Here is a 13,014-nt window from a genome sequence, read left to right as displayed (position 1 = left end):
CGAAAATACAACATTTAGTCAAGTAGCTGTCGAACTCACAGAATGAAACTGAACGCAATTCAATGCAGCAAGACCGTGTACTCGTAGCATCGTCAGTCCACTGCTCACGGCAAAGGCAGTGACATTGACAAGAAGAGCGGGGTAGTAGTTGCGCTGAGAATGATAGCACGCTTTTCTGTACCTCTCTTCGTTTTAACTTTCTGAGCGTGTTTTTAATCCAAACATATCATATCTATATGTTTTTGGAATCAGAAACCGACAAGAAATAAGGTGAAAGTGTTTTTAAATTGATTTCGGCAAATTAATTTTGATAATAATTTTTATATATTTAATTTTCAGAGCTTGTTTTTAATCCAAATATAACATATTTATATGTTTTCGGAATCAGCAAATGATGGAGAATGAGATGAACGTAAATTTGGATCGTTTTATACAAAAAATATTTTTTTTACAATTTTCAGATTTTTAATGACCAAAGTCATTAATTAATTTTTAAGCCACCAAGCTGAAATGCAATACCGAAGTCCGGGCTTCGTCGAAGATAACTTGACCAAAATTTCAACCAATTTGGTTGAAAAATGAGGGCGTGACAGTGCCGCCTCAACTTTCACGAAAAGCCGGATATGACGTCATCAAAGCCATTTATCAAAAAAATGAAAAAAACGTATGGGGATATCATACCCAGGAACTCTCATGTCAAATTTCATAAAGATCGGTCCAGTAGTTTAGTCTGAATCGCTCTACACACACACACACACACACAGACACACACACACACGCACATACACCACGACCCTCGTCTCGATTCCCCCCTCTACGTTAAAACATTTAGTCAAAACTTGACTAAATGTAATGAAAAAAAGAAATTGAAGCAAACTAGACAACGGACAAGGAAAAAATGAAGAAAACAATGATCAAGCTGGGGTCCTATTTGTCCAGGCTGTAAGCCGGACCCATTTGACATATTTTCCAGCGTCAACAAGTTGCATGTGCCTTATCTGACACACACAATTGTAAACCAGAGAACATGTATATTATATCGCTCAATGTCAATAAGAAGCGACTATTTCAGTCTTTCGTTAACCGGGTGTCCTGCAGCTAATAACAAAAGATGTAAAAGTTAAACTTTTCTCACCTCCGCTATCGTCGATCAGGAGCCAACTCCGGCGCAGCAATGCATGTGAATTCCTTGTATCTCCTAGTCCTGAGAGCAATAAATACTACTTAACACGTCATCTACGTTACTGTACGGTGTCACGAACTGAAAACTCTGCCTGAACAATCCCTCTCAATGCGGTCAATGCGCATGCGCTAACATGGGGAGATTAATCAAGTCGTGAACAAACTAACCCTAACCCTAACCCTAACCCTAATCCTAACCCTATCCCATGGTTCGTTCGGCCAAAGGGTCGCATTTTTTAAGTCCAAGATTGGCGCATGCGTATTGACAGCATTGAGAGGGATTGTTCAGCAGAGTTTTCAGTTCGTGACACCGGGCGTACGTTTGAAGAAAATGAATTTATTAAAAAAATAAATACAGACAAGCTCTTTCTGATCACATGCACTATCATTTCAAATGACACAATCTTGCTCTTGCTGCGGTCAATTTTGTGCAGAAGGAAGTCCTTTTGCATCGACAACATGGCTAAAAGAAAATATCCGGGAAAAAAGGCCCAAAAGCAGTAACGTCTTTCGGGAATATAATTTGATCCCATTTTGAGGGCCGTTATGCACACGCATATCCCTTAAACAACCTTCAAAAGTTTGTATTTTATAAACAGGGCTTTGCTTACTGCGGAGGTGCGTCCGAATAGACAATTAAAAGAAAAATAATAGACTTGAGGGGGGTTCCGTAACCGTAATCTACGATACAGGCTTTTTCTATTAAAAGAGAAACAATGTGTTGTAACTTGTGGTATGATTTTCGCCTACAGGAGCATACATACTACAAAACAATATTGACAGGGCCATCCTGATTCCTGGCTCTGTCGTGAAGTGAAATGCAAGCGCTCTAGTACGACTAAACGTCTTTTTCTAAATCACGACAGGCATCCGTTATCCTATGAACGGTTAAAGCTACACAAGAACACTAATATTGAACAAAAAAGCCACACTTTCAGGGGGGGGGGGGGGGGACTTTTCAAAATCTATTGGTCGCTTCTTATTGACATTGGGTGATATATCCTTTTTTTCGATTGTGTACGATACTTCAAAAAGTTCAGCTCAGTATTTATCAACACAACTATCAGGCGAGGTCCGCTCGTATCAATGAAGTGGTCAGTTGTGTTTTTTAACAAACGCACAGCAAAAAAGTGACTTACTCATAGCAGCTTGTATAGATGGCTGGAAGTCGTGTACGGGAAACCAGCCCATGCGTCCTCCCCCGTACAGCGGGCCCATGTGACCGTCCTTGTACACCATAAAAGGTAGGATGCGGTCCTCGCCCCCAGGTTTTACCCCACCCTCCTTCCAGTAAACAGACTGCATGGGGAAAAGAATAAAGGAACAGGTGAGCAAGCAACCACTCGGAACAACTGGCAAATAAATGGAACTTATCTTCATAACTGGTTTCAGACAAACTACAGTATGATGTGCACACGAAAATGGCTCTCAAAGTTTTTAACACCTGAGATTTTTGTATGAACCCCCTTTTGAAGACAGGAAATTGTATTAATGACATGTAAATCGGTGGTAACACCGACGTCGATGCGAAGCTATAGGGCCAGACAGGAAATTGTATTAATGTAATTCGGTGGTAACACGGACGTCGATGCGAAGCTATAGGGCCAGTGCAAATCGACGCGGCGATGCGATTAAGGAAGGGGTGACAGGCGGTGGACTATAGGAATTGCTTTCAGACTACAGAGTTTATACTATTATAGTGACTTTTTGGAGTAAGACTATCTTCTTGTTCTCCTTTTTCTTCTTCTCCGTCGTTATCTTCTTCTCCAACGCCGTGGTTACCCCTGCAGACCTGAGAATAAAGCTGACAGCCTTTTGTAAAACTTTCGAACACAAGCCTGTGCATCATTCTGTGCTATAGTGTGGGAACCAGGAGATGCAAGAAGGTGGACATCTCAATCAAATGAGCGCTATTTTAGGAGGAGATGGGTTGGTTTGGCCTATTTTAAATATCACTTGAAAGGTATATAGGATACGTAGAAAATTGAAGGGAACTGTTGAAAGCCCAAGAAAGCAGATTCTACCACCTTTGAGAAATCGGCCCGAGTAATCCTAAACTGAAACAAGTCGCGTAAGGCGAAAATACAATATTTAGTCAAGTAGCTCATAGACCAGTTATCCTGGACCGCCAACTAGCTCTCTCTCCGCTCTTTCTCTCTATTACGAGGTAGCGGCCCCTCGCATTTAGGAACGAAGAGAGGTACAGAAAAGCGTGCTATCCTTCTCAGCGCAACTACTACCCCGCTCTTCTTGGCCTTTCAGAAATCAGGGGGATGTCATATCCGGTGTCGATTGTAAACATGGACGAAGTTGCCGAGGTAAGTTCTGAAAATGCTAAAATAAACTCAGCTAAAGTGCATATGGAACATGTTTTTCGATGAGTTTTGTTAAGTTTAGTTTGGAGTTTTGGAAAATCCAGTTCATTGTCACCTCCCATTGTCACAAATAACTGGAGCGTGCTTTCTTTTCACTGTCTTTCAAACCGGACGCTAAGCGCCCCTGTGAAAGTCGAGCGTCGTAACCTCGAAGGGTCACGTGACGAGTTGGCGGTCCAGGCTATTTGGTCTATGAGTAGCTGTCGAACTCACAGAATGAAACTGAACGCAATGCAACGCAGCAAGACCGTATACTCGTGGTCCACCGCTCACGGCATAGGCAGTGACATTGACAAGAAGAGCGGGGTAGTGGTTACGCTATGCTGCATAGCACGCTTTTCTGTACCTCTCTTCGTTTTAACTTTCTGAGCGTGTTTTTAATCCAAACATATCATATCTATATATTTTTGGAATCAGGAACCGACAAGGAATAAGATGAAAGTGTTTTTAAATTGATTTCGAAAAAAAAAATTTGATAATAATTTTTATATATTTAATTTTCAGAGCTTGTTTTTAATCCGAATATAACATATTTATATGTTTTTGGAATCAGCAAATGATGGAGAATAAGATAAACGTAAATTTGGATCGTTTTATAAATTTTTATTTTTTTTTACAATTTTCAGATTTTTAATGACCAAAGTCATTAATTAATTTTTAAGCCACCAAGCTGAAATGCAATACCGAACCCCGGGCTTCGTCGAAGAGTACTTGACCAAAATTTCAACCAATTTGGTTGAAAAATGAGGGCGTGACAGTGCCGCCTCAACTTTCACGAAAAGCCGGATATGACGTCATCAAAGACATTTATCAAAAAAATGAAAAAAACGTTCGGGGATTTCATACCCAGGAACTCTCATGTCAAATTTCATAAAGATCGGTCCAGTAGTTTAGTCTGAATCGCTCTACACACACACACACACAGACAGACAGACACACGCACATACACCACGACCCTCGTTTCGATTCCCCCTCGATGTTAAAATATTTAGTCAAAACTTGACTAAATATAAAAACACACATCAGTCTTCCTTTATTCCCGGTGACGAAAGAACACCAGCAAAACGTAATCGCAATATATATGAGTTGTTCTTTGCTACTGGTCACAAGTGGGGGTCAGCTCACACGGACGCATTTTTCAATACAGTCTAGGGGAGAAACTGGTCACAAAGCACCCAGTACATGCCAGAGAGATAGGAGAATCGGCACAATCAAAGAAAATACCAAAATCATTCAATAGATATGGAAATATTAAGATTTACTGTGAAAATGCCAGCAAAAATGGCGTCCAAAAACGGGAACGCACACTTGGTGCGTCTTTGAAGACTTACCTCCCGTTCTGTGTTGTTGATAATAGTCGTGTTTGTGCTGTTGTTGTTGAAATAGTATCTAATAAAACTGATGCAGTTCTTGAAATGTTGCAAATTATTGTTGTCTTTGTGAAATGCGAGAGTGTTCTGATGCGTAATCTGCATACGGCTGATGTCCCACATAGGGTACCCCACTTCGATCAGCGTATCACTCCAAATGAGCTTCATAGCAGAAAAGCAGATACACTACCAACACACTGCATAACAGATCTACAAGTCTGAGCCAGAATCATTGAAATTTACTTTCTGTATAAAATATTGCAATCAAATTTGTTGACGATGTCCCACAAATAACGCAGGTTACCCTCGCCTTCGATTCAAAGTAACTCCAATCTGACTTAATTACAATCGAAACGCAGATGACGAACTGATTCACAACAAATTTGTGGTATTTTACACACAAATTTCAACTGTGTTGTTTCGCGATAAACAGCCACACGGGGGATAACCGGTCAAAGGCCGAACAGAAGCCGAAGGCCGCTCATGACACGTGTGAAGGCAAGTTTTGTCTGTTTTCTAGGTATTGTTTGATTTATGTCGGGATTTAAGGTAAGCTACTGATTCAGCGATGACTAAATTTGTTTCTCGATGCATAAAAAGTCAGGGAGCGATTGATATTTGCCCGTAAATAGCCTTCAAAGCTGAAAATGTCCGCGATCGAGCGCCGGAAATGGCTGTTCGATGGGTTTTGCAAGTAGAAATGTGCTTTATTTCACCAAATCAGCTCGTATTTGGTGTGGGTACGGGATTCTAGAGGACGAAGGAGTCATAAGATGTGCAAAGAAGTGCTATTTGGGAGTAGAATAAATCTTCCGAGACAGTAGACAAGAGAAGGTCATATTTGAGAGATGCGCGTAGGCCGATTGTCTTTCCGACAAGCGAATGATACAGCAGATTAATCATTCGTTTTGACCAGAAACCTAGTCTCTAGTTTTTATGAATGAGTTTTTTTAATTAAAACAATCACGAGAACTCTCTCGCTTAGCCTAATGGCTGTTCGATGGGTTTCGCAAGTAGAAATGTGCTTTATTTCACCAAATCAGCTCGTATTTGACATCGGTTTGGTATATATATATATATTTTTTCTAATCCTACCGCGAACTGGATAGCGGACGCGGCACGACTGTTGCACCACACTTTGAAGTAATCCCACACTTTGAAGTAAATTACTTCAAAGTGTGGGGATGTGCCCCACACTTTGAAGTAAACCCATTTTTTACTTCAAAGTGTGGGGGGATCTTCCCACACTTTGAAGTAAACTCAGTTTTTACTTCAAATTGTGGGGGGATCTTCCCACACTTTGAAGTAACTTACTTCAAAGTGTGGGAATTTTGCATCGCCTGTTTGAGCCTGATGATTTTGTCAAAAAAAAATGGCAAAGTCTTTTGGATGAATGAACAGAAAAAGTGAGCGAGCCAAGAAACATAGTGATGTTTGTTATCAGGCTTTAAGCAATGTCCCATTGTTGAGTGTGACGAAAACTCGTGGTGACGATTTTATAACATGTTGGGTCACGCATGGTCCAATCTTACATGGTCCAACCTTACATGGTCCAACCTTACATGGTGCAACCTTACATGGTCCAACCTTACATGGTCCAATCTTACATGGTCCATATATATTATTGGACCATGTAAGATTGGACCATGTAAGATTGGACCATGTAAGAGTGGATCAAGTAAGGTTGGACCATGTAAGGTTGGACCATATAAGGTTGGACCATGTAATATTGGACCATGTAAGATTGGACCATGTAAGATTGGACCATGTAGGGTTGGACCATGTAAGATTGGACCATGTAAGGCTGGACCATGTAAGGTTGGACCATGTAAGATTGGACCATGTAAGGTTGGACCATGTAAGGTTGGACCATGTAAGATTGGACCATGTAAGGTTGGACCATGTAATATTGGACCATGTAATATTGGACCATGTAAGGTTGGACCATGTAAGGTTGGACCATGTAAGATTGGACCATGCAAGGTTGGACCATGCAAGGTTGGACCATGCAAGGTTGGACCATGTAAGATTGGACCATGTAAGATTGGACCATGTAAGGTTGGACCATGTAAGATTGGACCATGTAAGGTTGGACCATGTAAGATTGGACCATGTAAGATTGGACCATGTAAGGTCGGACCATGTAAGGTTGGACCATGTAAGATTGGACCATGCGTGACCCAACATGTTTTAAAATCGTCATCACGAGTTTTCGTCACACTCAACAATGGGACATTGCTTAAAGCCTGATAACAAACATCATTATGTTTCTTGGCTCGCTCACTTTTTCTGTTCACTCATCCAAAAGACTTTGCCATTTTTTTGACAAAATCATCAGGCTCAAACAGGCGATGCAAAAGTCCCACGCTTTGAAGTAAGTTACTTCAAAGTGTGGGAAGATCCCCCCACACTTTGAAGTAAAAACTGAGTTTACTTCAAAGTGTGGGAAGATCCCCCCACACTTTGAAGTAAAAAATGGGTTTACTTCAAAGTGTGGGGCACATCCCCACACTTTGAAGTAATTTACTTCAAAGTGTGGGATTACTTCAAAGTGTGGTGCAACAGTCGTGCCGCGTCTGCTATCCAGTTCGCGGTAGGATTAGAAAAAATATATATATATACCAAACCGATGTCAAATACGAGCTGATTTGGTGAAATAAAGCACATTTCTACTTGCGAAACCCATCGAACAGCCATTAGGCTAAGCGAGAGAGTTCTCGTGATTGTTTTAATTAAAAAACTCATTCATAAAAACTAGAGACTAGGTTTCTGGTCAAAACGAATGATTAATCTGCTGTATCATTCGCTTGTCGGAAAGACAATCGGCCTACGCGCATCTCTCAAATATGACCTTCTCTTGTCTACTGTCTCGGAAGATTTATTCTACTCCCAAATAGCACTTCTTTGCACCTCTTATGACTCCTTCGTCCTCTAGAATCCCGTATCCACACCAAATACGAGCTGATTTGGTGAAATAAAGCACATTTCTACTTGCAAAACCCATCGAACAGCCATTTCCGGTGCTCGATCGCGGACATTTTCAGCTTTGAAGGCTATTTACGGGCAAATATCAATCGCTCCCTGACTTTTTATGCATCGAGAAACAAATTTAGTCATCGCTGAATCAGTAGCTTACCTTAAATCCCGACATAAATCAAACAATACCTAGAAAACAGACAAAACTTGCTTTCACACGTGTCATGAGCGGCCTTCGGCTTCTGTTCGGCCTTTGACCGGTTATCCCCCGTGAGCCATAAACAAACAAATGTGGCGCCGTCACGTCGCCTTGGAAGGAATAACGCAAGTGACCAAGGCTTGTTTCCGATACCTGTCTGATTAAAATCATCGTTTTTTCACGAATGACGGCTCTTTGGCAGATCTGGTGAGTTGGAAACTGTCTATGAATGTTTCATTTAATGTCAAATGCGTACATTCTTGTCGATATTGTTCCCTTTGGGCTCATAAATTAAGTCAATCGTCGTGTTGTCCGAAAGTGACTTTTGTCACCATAGAACTTACTGTGCTTTGATCATTGACTGAGAAGAATCTTCCGATGACACTAGTTCATTTCACTACGCGACTGCAGATCTGCAAGGAAACTTATGGCAGGGGAAATAAGCTTAACTGAAGACGAATAAGCGGAGTAACTGTTCTTCAACGGATTGCTCTCACTGATCTAAATATTTAGATCTTGTCGTCTGCTAGTCTGCTACAAAGAAACTACAATGGGAACTTTATGTACAGTGTTTGTCTGCTAGTAAGTAGTCTTCGGACCGGTCGTGTGAAAGTCACATCTATTTCGACTGTGTGCATCGATCCGTGTTGTGAAATGTTGATCTTTGATGATTTGGCAACATAACTTCGCTAAATGTGCTTCGAGTGTATCTCCCCGCCGCATTTGAAAACGTCTTTTAACAAGACCATGTTTGAGGGCCCCAAAGGGGGGGTATCATCACGATCACGGGAAGGGAAATTTTAGCTTTCACGATCACAGTTACCTTGATTTTTGTTTTCACGATCACGAACACCAGTGGCAAATCACGGTCACGGTAAAAGTTGCAGGTACAGAAAGCACGTGTCAAAGTAAACACAACCACACAGTAATTCGCTCCTCTGGATCTATTGTTTATTCAACACAAAGTGAGAACTGTTGCGCTTTTTATTATTATTTTTTTAGTTCTCTTTCATACACACATAGAAATTCATATCATGGTTTGTAATCAGTAACAAGAATGTTGTTTTCATTGTTCTCTCTCTCTCTCTCTCTCTCTCTCTCTCTCTCTCTCTCTCTCTCTCTCTCTCTCTCTCTCTCTCTCTCTCTCTCTCTCTCTCTCTCTCTCTCTCTCTCCACTCATACACATTCAACTCCCACACCCTCACTCACACACATGAATAAATTATATACTTGTACAATTTCACATTTCCAGAGCTAAATCTTGTAAACCCATTTTCTCAAAAACTATTGGGTGGATTGAAATTAAAGTACATGTATGTGTGATGGGTTCTTTATTTTCAACTTTGCCATACAATTTGAGGTACACCATCGCCTGGCTTCATGGGCTTGAAAAACAAACAGGAATGCTACAGGCCAAAACTGGTTTTACCTGAAAGAAGCGCGCAGTGCCAGTGGCGAAGCCACAAGCCTGAGCCTGCGAAGCAGGCGAGCCAACTAGGGGGGTCCGGGGGCATGCCCACCCGGATTTTTTTTTCAAAAAACAATTAAAATCTGTGCAATCTGGTGCATTCTGGGCATCATTTTCAGGGCTGTAATAGTGTTGTGATCTTGTTAAAAATCCCATTTTAGCCTCCCCCCACCACCATTCAACACACCTCCAAACTGGTGAAAACAACACTTCTGTGCGCTGGCTTCATTGAGACCGGCGCCCGGTCGCGTTGCGCGATATTCACACGGATCGTTTTTGCGGAAATGTTTCAACTTCACCGGAATAAATTTGACTTTACCGGATTTTGAAAACGGCTTTATCGGATTTCCGGCAATTACCGTAAAAGTAGCATGCCTGACAAAATCCCCAACGAACATGACTTTGATCGTCTTTGACATGAGGATCAAAGTGACCCAAACTAGCACGTCTCCCCGCCATTGTTTCTGAATTTAACCCATTGTTGATATTAAAGTTTACAGGCGCTAAAATAAATCCAAGCTTAATGCAAAGAAGCGACAGTTAGAATCTATGCCAAGCGTGTCCACCGTCGTTGCTGGGATGAAAAACACAATTCTAGTTTCGGTTTTGGCTACACGCAGACTCGATCTCGAGCCAGTCGAGGTCACACTGAGCGAGTGACAGCCGGACGTGGCAATGTCGACAATGTCAATGATCTCACTCAAACTCAAAGATCTTGAACAAATTTCAAGATCTTTGCCTACATTCAGAACAGTCATAGAGCAACATAGATCAACATATCTTGATATTTCGTCTTCGGAAAGACCGACCCGTAGCCTGACCTTTCTACCAAGGAAGGCATTCTCGCCGCCTGCTTTGGTCTGGCTGGAATCCACAAAATATAACAGAAGTTCGATGACAGTACTGCTGCACGCCATTTTTGATCTTCGAATTCGAATTTGACTGAATGCACTCAAAACTTTTGCACGAAGCCCTTCCATTGGATGAAGTTTGGCAGACTTTAGCAATTTGCCTTCTGATTGGATCTCTTTTTTTGTGTGATTGGTTCTCTTAAAGGGAAGCAATCGCTGTCAAAATCATATTTCTGAATGTGTTGTTGCTTCCCTTCAATCGGGATTGGCTCCTTGACGAATAGAGGATCATAGAGTGATACAGCTGTGAAAAATGTACGTTGAAAATAAAATGCTTTGCAATAATGCCCATCACGATCACGAAAACAAATGACGATCACGATCACGAGACTTGATTTTTTTGTCATCACGGATCACGGGCAAAGTCCCATCACGATCACAGAAATGGAAATTTCGGCAATCACGGTCACAGAAAGGTCAAAAAACGCCAATCACGATCACGATTTTAAACCCTTTGGGGCCCTCATGTTTCGACAGCCCAGACGGGGAGGATCCTCGATAGCTCACAGGGTATATAATGTTTTCCGCCGTTTTTTGAAGAATCCTTTCAAATTTGCTATTCCAAAAGTACCCTATGACACGACTCGAGTGGCAAAGAATATTCTCTGCAATTCCTGTCTCAGTCCGTGCAGCCGTTTCGGGTCCTATCGTCATCATACAAACATACACACAGACACACAAGAACCAGCTTTAAAAGTTAGATTATGTAGGAACCATGTGAACCAGTGATTTTTTCTTATGTACAACAGATACTACAGTATTTCTGCTTTATGAAAAGCAATATTTCAAAAACAAAACTAGAGATTTGAATTTTGACCACTTTTCCCCCTTTCTGTCACCAGTACTGAAGAACAACTCACATACACTTGATGAATACCCGCTTCGCCGGGTACGGCTGCGCCGGGAAGAAGTCGAGCCGAATACCCGGCTGCGCCGGGGACCCGGTTATGCCGGGTGTACGCCGGCTTTGCCGGCGCACCGCACGGAGGAAGGTTAAACGCAGCTGAAAACACTGGAGAAGATAAGGAAGAGTTACTGGGAATGGATCCAGAGAAAAACCAAAATCGGTTCAGCGCTGCGCGCTGAGAGCACGTGTTGAAATATCTCATCGATGAGGTTGTGTCCGGGGTGTAGCTGAATACGGTCTCCAAATTTGAAAAAGATCCACCGAGAACTTTGGCTGTGCATCGCGGACACACACACACACACACACACACACACAGACACAAGTCGTATATATATATATATAGATGTACATACGATCGAATGTTGAATCAGTGTTTCTACCCATGCAGCCATTACAAATTCGGAGCGGATTGATTGTTTTCTACTCAATGAATGGTCAAGCACAATATGGTGTTTTGCATTGCTTACTTGCACAGCTTTCGAACACATAAATGGGTTGGAGGCATACATAGGTATGTTAAAAATGTACAATTGATAGTGGGCAACCCCGTTCAGCTTACTCTGACAGTTTTGATGACGAGGGCTCGGTATCTGGTCCTGGCAGCGGTAGGGTAAAGCGCGTTGACTTTGTTCCACAGCCAGGACAGGTGACGCTTGGTGGCTTTGCGCCAGCCCACATCATCCTGCTCCATCACCAGACCCGCCACCAGACCGCGACGTCGTATCTTCTGACCCCGGTCCGGCAACATCGGGACTGGGCATCACAAACAAGGTTCTTTGATTGCAGCTTTTGTTGAAGCTTTGCGACTACTGTGACTGGAGTTACTCTCTCAGTCTCTGTCTTTCTGACCATCACCTCCCCCACTCTTTCTCTCTCATTGTCTCTCTGTATCTCTCTCTCTCTCGCTCTAAGTCTAAGTCTCTCCCCCCCACACACACACATGTACGAACGCAAGTACAGTATGTCAGTGGTACAGTGGAACCCCCTTTTAAGATCCCCCCACCCCCCCACCCTTGATTTAAGCCTCCCTCACTTTAAAGACCCTGTTTACTTACATTTGTTTGTTCATAATCTCTGTAAATTTACTTCCATTCTAACTTTTAAGAGGCCCGCCTTTAAAAGACCCGGTTTTCTCAGATTTTAGGAGGTCTTTAAATGGGGGTAACAACAACAACAAACAACAACAACAACAACCACAACCAACAACCAGCAACCAACAACCAACAACAACACAACGATACGTACTGCAGGTTTTTAAAAGAGTAATTCCGCATGGTGTAGGCGAAAAAGTGATGACCTTGGCGTTTGCTGTCAGGCGCACGTAGTCCAGAAGGGAGCAGGAGCACATGTCTTTGAGCGCCCGCAACTCTCTGACAACAAAACCACAACCAGGCATTGTAGCCATAATTAGTGAGCACTTTAAAAAAAACTTTAAGTTTACTGATCACTCGTGCTGTTACGACGAGAATACTTCCTCATCATTACGTAGTTAATGCATCCAGATGCTCTTCAACGTATAAAATGAATAATTCTGATTGCAGTTCTGAACACAAACAGGACCTACCATACAGACGTGATAGTAAATATCATCCAGATACTGTGTAAGTAACTTTCAGAGTCAGTAAA

The 13,014-nt window shown here is 42.1% G+C and overlaps 1 protein-coding gene across 3 annotated transcripts in view; it reads right to left on the bottom strand.

The window, feature by feature from the left end:
* The window catches only part of LOC138981924 (dentin sialophosphoprotein-like), a 40,945-nt gene that overhangs the window by 25,264 nt on the left and 2,667 nt on the right, over window positions 1–13,014 (bottom strand). For 2 of the 3 annotated variants that reach the window (XM_070355094.1, XM_070355096.1), the window contains exons 4-7: window positions 12,634–12,758; window positions 11,948–12,141; window positions 2,322–2,481; window positions 1,136–1,204 (exon numbers count right to left, since the gene is read on the bottom strand). In XM_070355094.1, the coding sequence (XP_070211195.1) occupies window positions 1,136–1,204; window positions 2,322–2,481; window positions 11,948–12,141; window positions 12,634–12,758 (548 nt within the window). The remainder of the gene's footprint in view (window positions 1–1,135; window positions 1,205–2,321; window positions 2,482–11,947; window positions 12,142–12,633; window positions 12,759–13,014) is intronic. The other variant, XM_070355095.1, reaches the window with a different exon arrangement.

This window comes from Littorina saxatilis, linkage group LG12, assembly GCF_037325665.1.
Source record: "Littorina saxatilis isolate snail1 linkage group LG12, US_GU_Lsax_2.0, whole genome shotgun sequence".
Taxonomy (NCBI): Eukaryota; Metazoa; Mollusca; class Gastropoda; order Littorinimorpha; family Littorinidae; genus Littorina; species Littorina saxatilis.
This window is presented reverse-complemented; position numbering and strand designations above follow the sequence as displayed.